This window comes from Sycon ciliatum, chromosome 2 (genome assembly GCF_964019385.1).
Source record: "Sycon ciliatum chromosome 2, ocSycCili1.1, whole genome shotgun sequence".
NCBI lineage: Eukaryota > Metazoa > Porifera > Calcarea > Leucosolenida > Sycettidae > Sycon > Sycon ciliatum.
Window position 1 is genome coordinate 36,944,647 of NC_088644.1, and position 12,500 is coordinate 36,957,146.

Consider the following 12,500-nt stretch of genomic DNA (forward strand, 5'->3'; position numbering starts at 1 on the left):
CGCCGCTCACACTGCTAACACTTTGCCAGTGGTGTTGCCTTCACACCGACTGCTGACGCTGCCACATCTGCTTTGTGTATTGTGTACTGTCGAGGTGCTACTATGTCCCCTTTCTCCTGTATGACTTTGTGTATAGTGGAATGTACTATCGATCATCTGGCGAATATGTGCACTTTACTGGCGGCCTGTGTGGCTTCTGTGCTGTGCTTTTGCCAAGCTGAATGCGTCTAACCTGTGTTCAGCGCGGAAGATAACTTGAATAGAAGTATGTATATGTGCATGTGTGCAACCTCTGTCTGTTTGCCTGCGGTAATTGCAGCTTGTGAGTCAGCTAGTTGCGCACAAGAAGTTTGCCCTGGAACTCGTGTCATCAGGTGGAGTCGGTGTGCAGTTGCTACTGGGCCTTCCTCCGGGCAGCTCAGCATCAGCTGGCGTAATGAATGTCTTCTCCAGCCTTGCGGAGAACAACCGCGACACCATGGAGAGGGTATGGTCGCGGACCTATGTGGGCGTGTGTGTGTGTGCGCGTGTGTGCGTGTGTGTGTGTGTGTGTGTGTGTGTGTGCCTGTGCCTGTGTGTGTGTGTGTATGTGTGTGCGTGCGTGTGTGTACATGAGTGTGTGTACATGAGTGTGTGTGTGTGTGTATGTGTGTGTGTGTGTGTGCGCGCGCGTGCGTGTTGTGTAGGACGGAGCCGGGTGATTGTGTATGCAAATGTGTGTGTGTAGGAGGGGGGGGGGGCTAATTGTGCACACCATTCTGTTACTATTCGCTTTCTAGTTCACTTTCTATTCAGTTTGGTCTGTACTGATGTAGTGGAACCAGCTTTGTTTTTGCTTTCGGTAGCAAATCACCACTTGCCTTCAAAGTTGCGAGACAGATCACCTGAAGCACAAAGTTGTGTTTCACCATACGTCTCAATCCATCCACATTGTACATACCCACCATACTTTTCGATCATTTTACATTGTACATGCAGCATCCGTTTCAAGTTGCAACCCATCGTCATTGTACATGCAGCATACGTTTCAAGTTGCAACCCATCGTCTTTGTACATGCACCAATGCACTACTATGCGCTTCAATTCATCTTTATTGTGAATGCGTCACCTGTCTATGAAGAGTGGTTTTCCTTGCATCGTGAGCTAGTCACTGAAGACAGATTGATTGCATTTCATACTTGAGACTACCGGTAACTGGCTGATGGTCACTCAAGTCACAAGATTAAATGATATTTTGAATTTGAAACTGGCTACTCTAAGGTTATTGGAGTGTGCCGTCGTCCTGTTCATGTTTTGTACCACTTGGCTATATGCTGTTATTTTCAGATTTATCTCATTCTCCAATCCAATTCGAACGCACTATTGGACAAACTGGTGGGGTGAGTTCTCAATGATTAGCATCATTTTCTCGTCCTGTATGTAAGTTATCGTCAGGTCACTCTCATTCTCGGTCTGTCTGTCTGTCTGTCTGTCCGTCCGTTCGTCTGCCTGTCTGTCTGTCTCTATCCCACTCACTCCCGTTCTCGGCATTCATGCAAAGTGGGCAGGATGGAGCAAGCTCTTCCTTGTCACTCAGAGTTTGAAAACAACAAAGAGGGTGATCACCAGACATTTATCCACTGAAGATCATTGTCCAATGACCTGTTAGTTCAAAGGAACTCGCTCCCACCATTGTTCTAGCCGAAAAAGGCCAGGAGAATACAATGCCCTCCTGCGATGGTGCTGCACCATCCATATTGAAAAGGGCAACCATCGTAGGAGGCCTCTGGTATAGTAAAACCCATTGCAATGAACCTCAGAGGCCATAGTAATGCTATTATGTTTATTTAGCCAAAGGAGCTGAGGTACTGTATATCCGAGGTCGAATGACTTCAACAGTATAGGCAGGTTACTCAGAACAGTACTTTTTTCATCCCGGGATAGGCTTCTGTACTTCTCTTCTGTTTATCCCCCTCCCCCCCCCCCCCCCCCCCCCCCCTCTCCTCAAGATTTGCTGTAGCTAGAATTCTCCTATCTGCTCCCTTTGAAGGTAGTACATGGAGTAGTTGTCTGATTTAATAACTTTCCTTCCCCTCCTTCTTCTGCCCAGGTACTGTGTACAAGTACTGGAGTGCGGACATGCAAGTGCACGTTCAACCAGCGGGACCTTTTTAATGCACTCCTTCAACTGGCCAGCCGTCAAAGAGTGCTTTGACAAGCACGATGGACTCCGGAAACTTCTGAACCAGGTAACGTTAACGGCTTTAGGTGTCACCAGTAGGGCAAACAAGACTTTCTTTCCCGGCACTATACTAAAGGCATGTTGCATCGCAAAGTGACGTAGGGTGTCTGGCAAAGTCATGGTCCCCAAGTCTCTTTGTCGTATGTGTGTGTGTGTGGGGGGGAGGGGGGGTAGACAGACGGGCATGTTCGCACATACCACGCCACTGATCACGTGAGCAACCAAGAGGCGTAGATCATGTGTCCCACGGCACGTGATAATGACTTTGCATATGGACATTTCTAGCAGTCGGAGTAGCTTGTATGATGACCTAGGTGAAGGCCAAGATGGCGAAGACCCTGAGCTGCCAGCTTTCTTGGTCCAAATCGATCAAATGGAAAATGTAGTCCTTGAAATGATCTAGAACAACAACCTCCAGTGATGATTAGTGCGAATATGAGAGGTGTGTCAATGTTTCTGTTTTCATAGCTACATCAGCTATGGATTCTCATGCCTGTCTTGGTCACGCACACCGACCACAGTGCGTTCTGTGGCACGAGTTAGCGAGTTGTCTCTTCCATGTCTTTCCATGTCAATGGCTGAAGCAGCTCCAGTTCTGAGCTCAGGCACCTGATGGCAGTGCGGTTTCCATCGCTGTTGCCTTTCTGCAGGTTACAACGTTATCTATGATGTCCAATGACGATGCTGATGTGATTGATGAAGAGGCCCAGCTGGTAGAGCGGCAAGTAAGACATGAACACACCAGATAGGCGTGTGCATTGTAGCATGTGTGTGCATTGTAGCATGTGTGTGCATTGTAGCATGTGTGTGCATTGTAGCATGTGTGTGCATTGTAGCAATCTTGTGCATTGTAGCGAGCTTGTATCTTTTAATATTTACTTTCCCTAATTCTTGGGTCGACTTACTTCCCCTCCCTTCTTGAGAAGTAAAACTGTGTTCACAACTGGCGCGTGGACGCGGTACGCTTGCGGTTCAAGCGCCCCCAAACGCGCGCTCAGCCTTTCACAAAAAACAGCAATCCGAGTCGTATTTAGCGCGTGCGACACCTTCAAGTACTAATTTTTTGACCCCGTCAGTCAAAGTGACTGGCATGTACGCTGATACGCGCCTGATACGCGCTGAAAATTCCAACATGTTGGAAGTTCCATTTCGGCGCGTTTCCGTACGCATGGCGCCCCAAAAGCCAGCAAAAATACGCACAAACGCGTGGTTTCACGCGTACACGCGCCAGTTGTGAACACAGCTTATGAGCTCGGTGAATGAGGGGCAGTAGCGTTCATGTCGGTGTGTGTGTGTGTGTGTGTGTGTGTGTGTGTGTGTTGTCGGCGGCTAAGTTTCCTCTTTCCTGCTTTTCCACTTGCCAGCAATAGCAGTCATAGTGACAGTGATGTTGGTGCTGCACTTTCCCCAGCTACTTACTCCTGACCTTGCACACTGGCTCACCATCAGATATAGAACATACTAATACTTGTGCAATGGTGATCATCCAGTGGTCAGTTAAACTCCAATGCATGAATGATATCAGTGGTGTATGGTTCATAATACTTTCAACAACAGCTGACCCATATTTTTCATCAACCACCACACCACAACTGCGCTCTCAACATGACGAGATGTGTTGCTTTCCTGGTGGTGTGCAGTGGCAATGTCGTGTCGGGGGCGGCTGGAGAGCGCAGTTGTGGTGTGGTTGCCGATGAAAATCTGTGCATGGTCGAATGTTGCTGCTCATCCCTTTATCTCGCTGACCAAATACCGATGTGTTTTGTGTATGCAGCGTGTCCGCGATACACTACTCACGCTACAGAACTACATCCTGGCGAACTTCACCATCGTCACCAAAAACCTCATTGGCATGGTTTGCCAAAATCTTCCGTCCAGCTCCGTCGCTCAAGAACCACTTCGCAAGCACCTGCTGAAGGTGGCCTACCAACTGAAAGTAGGTGGAATGGTGTGTGTGTGTGGGGGGGGGTCCTTGACTGTGTGCACCATTCTAATTACACAGGTCCTAACACTAGCTCACACACCCTGGCTGCTGTAGAGCTTGATGTTCCCCGCCGCTCTCATTTTCAAGTCCCAAATTCCGGATGTGTACTATTCGATTGTGACAGCACCTGTGGGAATTATCTGTACAGTAAAACCAGGTATAAGCAATCTCTGGGTTTAGCGACCACCTGCTCTTAACGACCGCTTTTCCATGCACGCACAGTTCTACACAGACACTGTGGGACCTGGCTCTAAAGACCACCTGGCTTTAACGACCGCTTTTGCTTGCACCGTGGGGTGGTCGCTTAAACCAGGTTTCACTGTATATCAATATGTAGCTACCACCACTATCTCGCTGAATCAACTGGGGTTGTTCCCTTTTTCTTTGCCCACTTAATGAGAAGGTTTCATTTATAGGACTACAGTGAAAGCTGGTTAGGAAGAACCGACTGATAAGACAAATGTTTGCCTAAGAAGAACTAGTATTCGTAACTGTATTGGATAAAACCCTGTGTATTCACTGGGTAAAACATATGGATAAGAATAACTCCCGTTATTGCGAACAAATATTATCGGTCCCTTGATGTTCGTCCTAAAGAGGTCTGACTCTACTAGTATTTTGAAGTGTTTAACTTTGTGATTTGAGAAATTATGATCACTTTCCGCCCTAGTGCACAGTACAATGTACACAACTGTACTGTGTACAATTGTCATGTACGTGTGCATGTAACGTTATGTTGATGATCCAAACAGTGTGTGGCCAACTAGGCACTGCGTTCAGTCCGGATGTACTGTAGTACAGCTTCTGGAATACTATAGCTTGCGAATAGTGGAAGTAGCAACATTTCCCTTGCGTTGGACCTGGTTGCTGTTGCTTGTCCCATTGACTGGATAGAATACTGGGGATAGAATACGGGATGCATTGTTATTTTCCATGTCTGCTAAAAAGCTGTTCTCTCTCTTTCTCTCGCTCTCAGGATGCAATCTACGCTTCGAAACTGACATTGGACAATGTATCTACGTTCCTGCTTTATTGGCCGGCGCTCACCAAGTGGTCGTTTGTTGGGGTGAGTTACCTGGGTGTTTGATGGTTGAATGTGCACTGGAGCAGGGTTTATTATTTTTATTTTTACTATTATTCACAAACCCAACTCGTAAAATAAATAATTATGTGGACAAAAACAAACAGCTACTGAGCAGGGGCTGCACTGGGCAGCAGTGATGGTGAGGTACCAGGGGCTCCACCGACCAAAGGTCTCGGCTTCAATACCACAAGCATGCACAGTATGTGTGTGTGTGTGTGTGTGTGTGTGTGTGTGTGTGTGTGTGTGTGTGTGCACGCATGCGCACGTGTGCGAGTGTGCGTATATGCGTGTGTGTGTGTGTGCCGCGCATCCGGACTTGCGAGTGTGTGGGTGCATGCACATGCATGCTTCTGCTGAACTGATCATCACTGGTGTGCTGTCTCACTCTACTGTGCTTGCAGAGCTTCATGCAGCTGGGCGGCGTGCAGCTTCTCTTGCAGTTTACCTGCATTGCATCTAAATGGAAGAACACTCCGCTCAGGTAATGCCTGTGTTCTTCGCTCTGAATGTATGGTTGCTGAACCACATCATGCACATTTACGCAGGTCTTTACCAACACGGCGTTGTGCAAGTGCTGTTGCTTTAGATGTTGTTGTCTTTCTTGCTTAGAGTCATGTTGCTTGATCCTGAAGTTCGTGTTAGCCTGAGCATGGTAGTCACTGCATGTATGTTCTTTCTCTGCTGTTCTCGTGTGAGGTAATCATGCTGCCTTTGCTTGTTCATCTGTGTGTGCGCGTGTCCATGTGTCTGCCCCAAAGGCTCGACATCGCCTTGTACTCACTGGAGGGCATTGCGATACTCGCGCTGCTTCAGGCGGATGTGCGCCTGGCGATGTGCGAGTCGTTTCTCATGCCTGACGGTTCGTCACATTCTGCCATGAGGTGAGTTGTGAGCAACTATCATTTTGAAGTGTGAAGTGGAGTGTGGCTGGTTAACTGTTCCTGCTGATGTCTGCAAGCGTCGTGTTGTCTCGTCTTGTCACAAGAAAAATCTACTGCAGCCATCAGTGTATTGCTTGGTTTCCTGGTTATAGAAATAAATTCAAATAATGCCAGAATTGTTTTTAAGTTAATCGCTGCTCGCCGATCGTTTGTGGCCGTTTGACTGATGAATGATGATGATGATGATGATGATGAAGATGATGATGATGATGGGACCGCGTGATTGTCCTGTTGAACTGGGAGAGAGAAGTTAATGCGTTGTGTCTGTGTCTGTGTCTCTGTGTGTATCTGTCTTTGTTGCACTTGCATTTTACCTGACCAGTCTTCTTCTGGAAGCAGCTGAAGGGTCGCTGATCGACGATCCCTCTGTTCAGACACTAGCCTTACAGATCCTGGCTACATGTGTCAGTCCGGACGTGGCTGCTGATCATCTGGTTAGTCTGATGCCATTTTGCTTGGTATTCTTATGCACTCTACACCACTGACCGTACAGCGCAGTGCTACACAACGCAGGACACTATGCTGCTTGCTTGCCCATGTACTATAGATGTAGCACAGTGCAGGGTAGTGCTACTGGAAGTACATGCTTCTGAACTGACGTGTGCTGTGCTGTGCCGTGCTATGCTATGCTATGCTGTGCTGTGCTATGCTGTGCCGTGCTATGCTATGCTATGCTATGCTGTGCTATGCTGTGCTGTGCTATGCTATGCTATGCTGTGCTGTGCTGTGCTGTGCTGTGCTGTGCTGTGCTGTGCTGTGCTATGCTATGCTGTGCTATGCTGTGCTGTGCTGTGCTATGCTGTGCTGTGCTGTGCTGTGCTGCACAATATTGTACAGTACATGATTGTGTAGGTTGTGTTTTGGAGTTTCACTGGATGCATGATTTTGATGTGTTTGGCGGTAGTGGAGCTGGTTCTAAACAACCCCTTATTTTGGGCAATGCCATCCTCTTGTTGCGTACCAATGCGGGATAGGCGATGCGCCCTAATGGAGTGGGTTGCTTTCTTTATGGGAAAGCGTGCTTGAAGCTGTATAACAGCTATCATCCTAGGCTTGACTTGGTTTGATATTGTGTACTGTAGTGTCTCTGTGTCTTGCCTGCAGTTGTTTGTTGATACCGTGTGCTGTGTGTCTCTGTGTCTTGCCTGCAGTTGTTTGTTGCCGGTCATGACCACACTGTTCGGTGTGGCGAGAACTATTCCAGCAAGCTGAGCCGTGTTTGGTCGTGTGTTCGTCATCACCAAGGCATCAGGGTATGTTTCTGCCTTCATCTCAACTGATCAATTGGCCGTCCTTTACATGCCAGGAGGCGTTGTCTAAAACATGTGCATCTATACACAACGTAGAGGCGGTTGCTCGACATTGCTCAGTCTACATACCATTGTAGAGGGGGGCTCTATCTACCATCTACATTGCTCAAACTACGTCGAGAGGGGGGCACTCGAATTAATTCCTCAGCCTCACCCTGCTCAGTGCAAGCAGCTGAATTTCTGTGAATGGAGTGTACTTTTTGCGGTGAAAGACAAACTTGACCTTTTGATACTCGTAGATAAGGAGCGTTCAGAGTCTTGATTTCTCTACATGAGGACAGTGCATGTAAGCACCCTGAGGTAGATTCTATGTTTTCAGGTATTCTCTATACCATGAGGATCGGACAGTTATTAGGTAAAGTGGTTCTCGTGTCTCTGAAGCTGGCGATGACCTGCTGTTGCTATGTCCCATGCTTGTTGTTGCTTCACAGGTCTTAGTTCAGCTGATTCAGAAGCGCACGCCGGCTGCTGCCGCCGATAGTCTGCGTGGTCTTGCTTGCATTGTGAGTACTGGGCCTGGTTTGAGTTCCTGGAAATTCTTGGGTTGCTTTACTTTCTCCAGTGTGTGTGTGGGGGGAGGGGTGTAGTTATGCATGTGCGTGTGTGTGTGTATAAGCGTATCTGAGAGGGTTACATGGTTTCTTCCAGACTGTTTGCTCATCTCTTCACTGACTAGTCAAGTATTCCTTGCCCAACTGTCAACTCACTGTTCCTTGTCTGCATCTACTGTATTCTGTCCTGTGTACTATTCCTTGTGTCCATCTATTGTATTCTGTCCTGTGTACTATTCAGGCTCTGAGTGGCCTGTCTCGGTGTGGTGAAGTCAAACAAATCCTCAGCAAACTGCCTTTGTTCAACAGTGGCCAGATGCTCAGTAAGCCTAATTTATGTATTGCTCTCTTTGCCTATCATACAGTAGGTGTCATTTTCGTGTGCTTGGTGGTCTGTGTTCAGCCAGTGCTGACAAATTCACTTGAACGAATAGTGTTACTTGAGCTTGCCTTCAAGAAAGTGTTTTTTGTCTTGCTGGCGATTTTATTTGCTGCCTGCTTCTTCTTGCTTCGTCCTTGCTTACTGCAGCACTCATGGCTGATCCGATCGCTCCAACCAAGCTCATTGAGCATCGCGTCTTCTGTCATTTTGCACAGATCATGATAAGTAAGCAGGTTTGCAAATGTCGTATCCGGTCGGCCCGGGGTTGGACCCCAGGGCTGCGGTCAGACATGAACTAACTTACTAAACTTACGAAACCCTGCAGTGGTGGCCACTTGGAGACAGTCCACCAACAGAATTACCCTTACGCACGCCCGCACATACTGTAAAACATGTAATTTTAGGTGCGTTAAAATTTCGGTGCCAGGGACCTGCCAGGTTTCAGGTGTACTGTAGAATTAGGTGACCAGCGTTCCGTTCACATACAGTGCATACTCTAGTGCCTTTTAGGTGTGATTTAAATTTATGTGCCTGGTTTCTCTACCGAAATCACCGAAATTAAAGTTACACCGAAAATTACATGTTTTACAGTATACCGTATTTTCCGGGGTATAAGCCGCACTTTTTTTCGCTAAAAATCGGACCAAAATCGCCCCTGCGGCTTATACACCGAATATGCTTGCGCGAATGAATGCTTAGCATACATCAGTATGCATGCTGACGTCATGTGACATGTCATTCGACTCAGCTTCGCGCCTGTGTTGCTATCCCGGCACTTTTACTAGTTTTAGTGCATCGGTGGCAGCGAGACTGAAGATAGTGCAGATGACATGGAGTGATCTGTAGTCAACACAGCAATACACCAACATCTCTGCAGCAACCTGTGGTGCACTAACACTTCATAATCTGATCTAACAGTCTGGAGTCATAGCCGGGTAAGCCCGCATCACTAAGTCTGAGTTCATCACAATAATGAGCTAGCGGTTCCCCAGCCTGGCGACGTCTAGCTTTAAATTGGGCCTTTAGTTGACACCCTTTCCCGATGGGGGCAAATCTGCGACCCATCTCCTCAAATAGCTGCGGCCAGTCCCTCCTATGTCCTAAGGGAAGGGTGGTATAAAAACGTCGAGACCACCAATAAAACCACAAAACAACATTTTTCACCGGGGAAAATTTGTCGATTTACAATATCGCATCTCTCTGACACACACACATGTGCTACATACCGGTAAGTGGTGCTGAAAAGCACGTCCTCTCGCTTTTCCAACAAGCCATCATCCGTGGTGTTTGGAGAAGGGTCACCAGAGTCACGACGAATTGAGCAGTGATGTAATTTAAATCCACGGTACAGCTGGTCGTTTAGAGTCTATGGACAGAACGACAAGGGCAATCAAGGCTTGTTTAGCCTTGACTGCCCTTGCTGTTCTGTATTACGCTCTGCCTCCGCGGTGTTGAGCACTGTCAGCACACTGGGTACATCCTCCGGTGGTCTATAGACACAGTTTGGAAGTCATATGCAGCATGTTCCTGGACATCTAAAGATGTCCTTGGACATGAGCGAGTGAATGTAACCTGCATGTTGGCCTGTCTTGGTGTGCTCTATGATGTCGTGTTACCTCTTTCATGCAGACAATGTCGCTGGAAAGGCTGCTACCGATGCTGGTGATTCATCTTTATCATCCCTACAGCGGGTAAGGGATCCTTTCAACTTACTTCCCTCTTGCAGCCTCCGTTTTTTAATCCATACTCAACTGTTGCTGTGTGTCATGAAGCATGCTCTTGTTGACTCAGCTGTGTTTTAGTTGTGCGTACGACTATGCCACTTCATGTTCTTCTGTGACTTTGTGCTTACATGCACTTCTGTGTTACTGTGTGTGACGAAGCATGCTGTTGTTAGCCCAGCTGCACTTCAGTTGTGCTTGCGATTATGTGACTGTGTGGCTAGACAATATTTTATTGTCTAAGGTCCTCAGGCTGCGTACAGTGCTCTATGTCCAGTGGACACAGCCAGTAATACAATGATCACACAGCAATGAAGCAAACACATCTTTTTCCACCGTTGCTCGGAGTTTCGTGTGAAACAACTACTGTACAGGCAGAAAATTTCGTCGGTCAATAATTTCGTCCAACTCCAAAGAAAGGGAGTTTGTCCGGCTGTAAATTTCGTCCATGGATCATAAGAGTGTATTGAAAAGCTGGACAAATCGACATTCGTCCGGCATTTAATTTAGTCCAAAAGCTCCTTGGACGAAAAGACGAAATTAAATTCCAGACGAATATTTCTGCTTATACAGTATGTGACAATGTGACTATGTGGTTACATGTACTTGTGTGGTACTGTGTTCTTTGCACCTCTCCCAGTCGTACGTTGTCGGTCAAACGGACATTACCTTTCCTCGCCAAGAGCTTCTGCAGATCATCTACCGGCACTTGGTTGATGAAGGTATGCTGTGTGTAACTTGCACCTACAAAAAAGTGTCCGTGTATGCTGTGTGTAACTTGCATCTAGTGTCCATGTATGCTGTGTGTAACTTGCACCTAGTGTCCGTGTATGTTGTGTGTAACTTGCATCTAGTGTCCATGTATGCTGTGTGTAACTTGCATCTAGTGTCCATATATGCTGTGTGTAACTTGCATCTAGTGTCCGTGTATGCTGTGTGTAACTTGCATCTAGTGTCCGTGTATTCTAGTGACAGCAGCACATTCCTGTTCTTGGTCTGAGATGTTGCTCGTACCAAGTCAGATTTGGTCATGAAATCCTGCTGCAGGCTTCCGTGTTAAGAATTACTTGTATGATTTACCAGTAAAATATAGTGAGCATTGGGAGGTTTTATCCCTCTCATCCATTGTGCGTTGTGTATGTCAGGTCTACCGACAGCGGCATTGGCATTACAGATGGAAGCAAAGCTGCCTCCTGCTCCAGTAGTGCTAGCGAAATCCGTACCATCCACACCTAATGTGCCGAAGCACCAGACTCCAGTAGCAAGCCATGGTCCACTCAGAAAACGGGTGAGTTTCTGGTGCACTTCAGTCCAGTTTTTCTCTCTCTCTCTCTCTCTCTCTCTCTCTCTCTCTCTCTCTCTCTCTCTCTCTCTCTCTCTCTCTCTCTCTCTCTCTCTCTCTCTCTCTCTCACTCTCTCTCTCACACACACACACACACACACACACACACACACACACACACACACACACACACGCACTCTCTCACTCTCTTTCTTTCTGTCTCTCCCCCCCCCCCCCCCCCCTCTATTTGTCCATCTATTTCTATAATTATGATGATCGGAAAGTTTTAAAAACTCGTTTTTTCAGCTTGCGAGCTAGAGTACGTACATTATTGCGAACACTGTACAAATGCAATGGATACTTACACGTCGCAAGTTTATTCTGCTGTTTGTTTTTTCCACTGCACCACCACAGTCTGCAGCAAGTCAACCCGGTTCCAGTATCAAGCCAGGGAGGTCGGCCAGTGTCAGCGCATCGCCTGTCATTCGGCCGATCGTCACGCCGTCATCCGCCGCCGCGGCGTCCCAGAACATCCGCGTCGGCGATAACCGCCGCAAGGAGCCGCTGACCGTTTTCATCCCGCCATTGTCAGCTTCTGCAACACAGGTTAGCCAAGCAGAAGAGTGCTACATGTAGTGCAGTAATGTCAGGTGCCGAGGAACGAACAGGCAAGAATTTCACCAAGCACAGCATGTCGTCGTACGCACGGTGACTCCACTACGCATGGACTGCTGTGCGTGAAAATCAGCACAGCCTAGGCTAGGAGTAGGAGGTTGACCTCCCAGTTCCTCAGCACCCCACAGTGCTGTAGTCATTTTGATCACTATTTGATTGCCAGCATTTTGCTTCAGCTGCTATTCCTACTTCTATCACTGGCAATATTGATGTTGTGTGCAAAAACCATGTACATCATAGTACATAGAAGGTTTTTTGGCGGTTTTGACGGCCAACATTCATTAACATTTCAGCTCGCTCACCAAAGATAATCTGAAGATCGTTACTAGTATTTGACTTTGAAATTTAT

The 12,500-nt window shown here is 47.4% G+C and overlaps 1 protein-coding gene across 1 annotated transcript in view; it reads left to right on the forward strand.

Annotated features, from left to right (window-relative positions):
- Positions 1-12,500, forward strand: part of LOC135809903 (DDB1- and CUL4-associated factor 1-like) — a 42,933-nt gene that overhangs the window by 17,991 nt on the left and 12,442 nt on the right. The window contains exons 11-27 of the mRNA XM_065323348.1: positions 320-487; positions 1,327-1,379; positions 2,090-2,228; positions 2,872-2,946; positions 3,996-4,157; positions 5,182-5,271; positions 5,691-5,770; positions 6,048-6,170; positions 6,553-6,664; positions 7,382-7,483; positions 7,972-8,043; positions 8,333-8,414; positions 8,621-8,698; positions 10,103-10,164; positions 10,835-10,916; positions 11,340-11,482; positions 11,891-12,082. Of these exons, the coding sequence (XP_065179420.1) occupies positions 320-487; positions 1,327-1,379; positions 2,090-2,228; positions 2,872-2,946; positions 3,996-4,157; positions 5,182-5,271; positions 5,691-5,770; positions 6,048-6,170; positions 6,553-6,664; positions 7,382-7,483; positions 7,972-8,043; positions 8,333-8,414; positions 8,621-8,698; positions 10,103-10,164; positions 10,835-10,916; positions 11,340-11,482; positions 11,891-12,082 (1,815 nt within the window). The remainder of the gene's footprint in view (positions 1-319; positions 488-1,326; positions 1,380-2,089; positions 2,229-2,871; positions 2,947-3,995; positions 4,158-5,181; positions 5,272-5,690; positions 5,771-6,047; positions 6,171-6,552; positions 6,665-7,381; positions 7,484-7,971; positions 8,044-8,332; positions 8,415-8,620; positions 8,699-10,102; positions 10,165-10,834; positions 10,917-11,339; positions 11,483-11,890; positions 12,083-12,500) is intronic.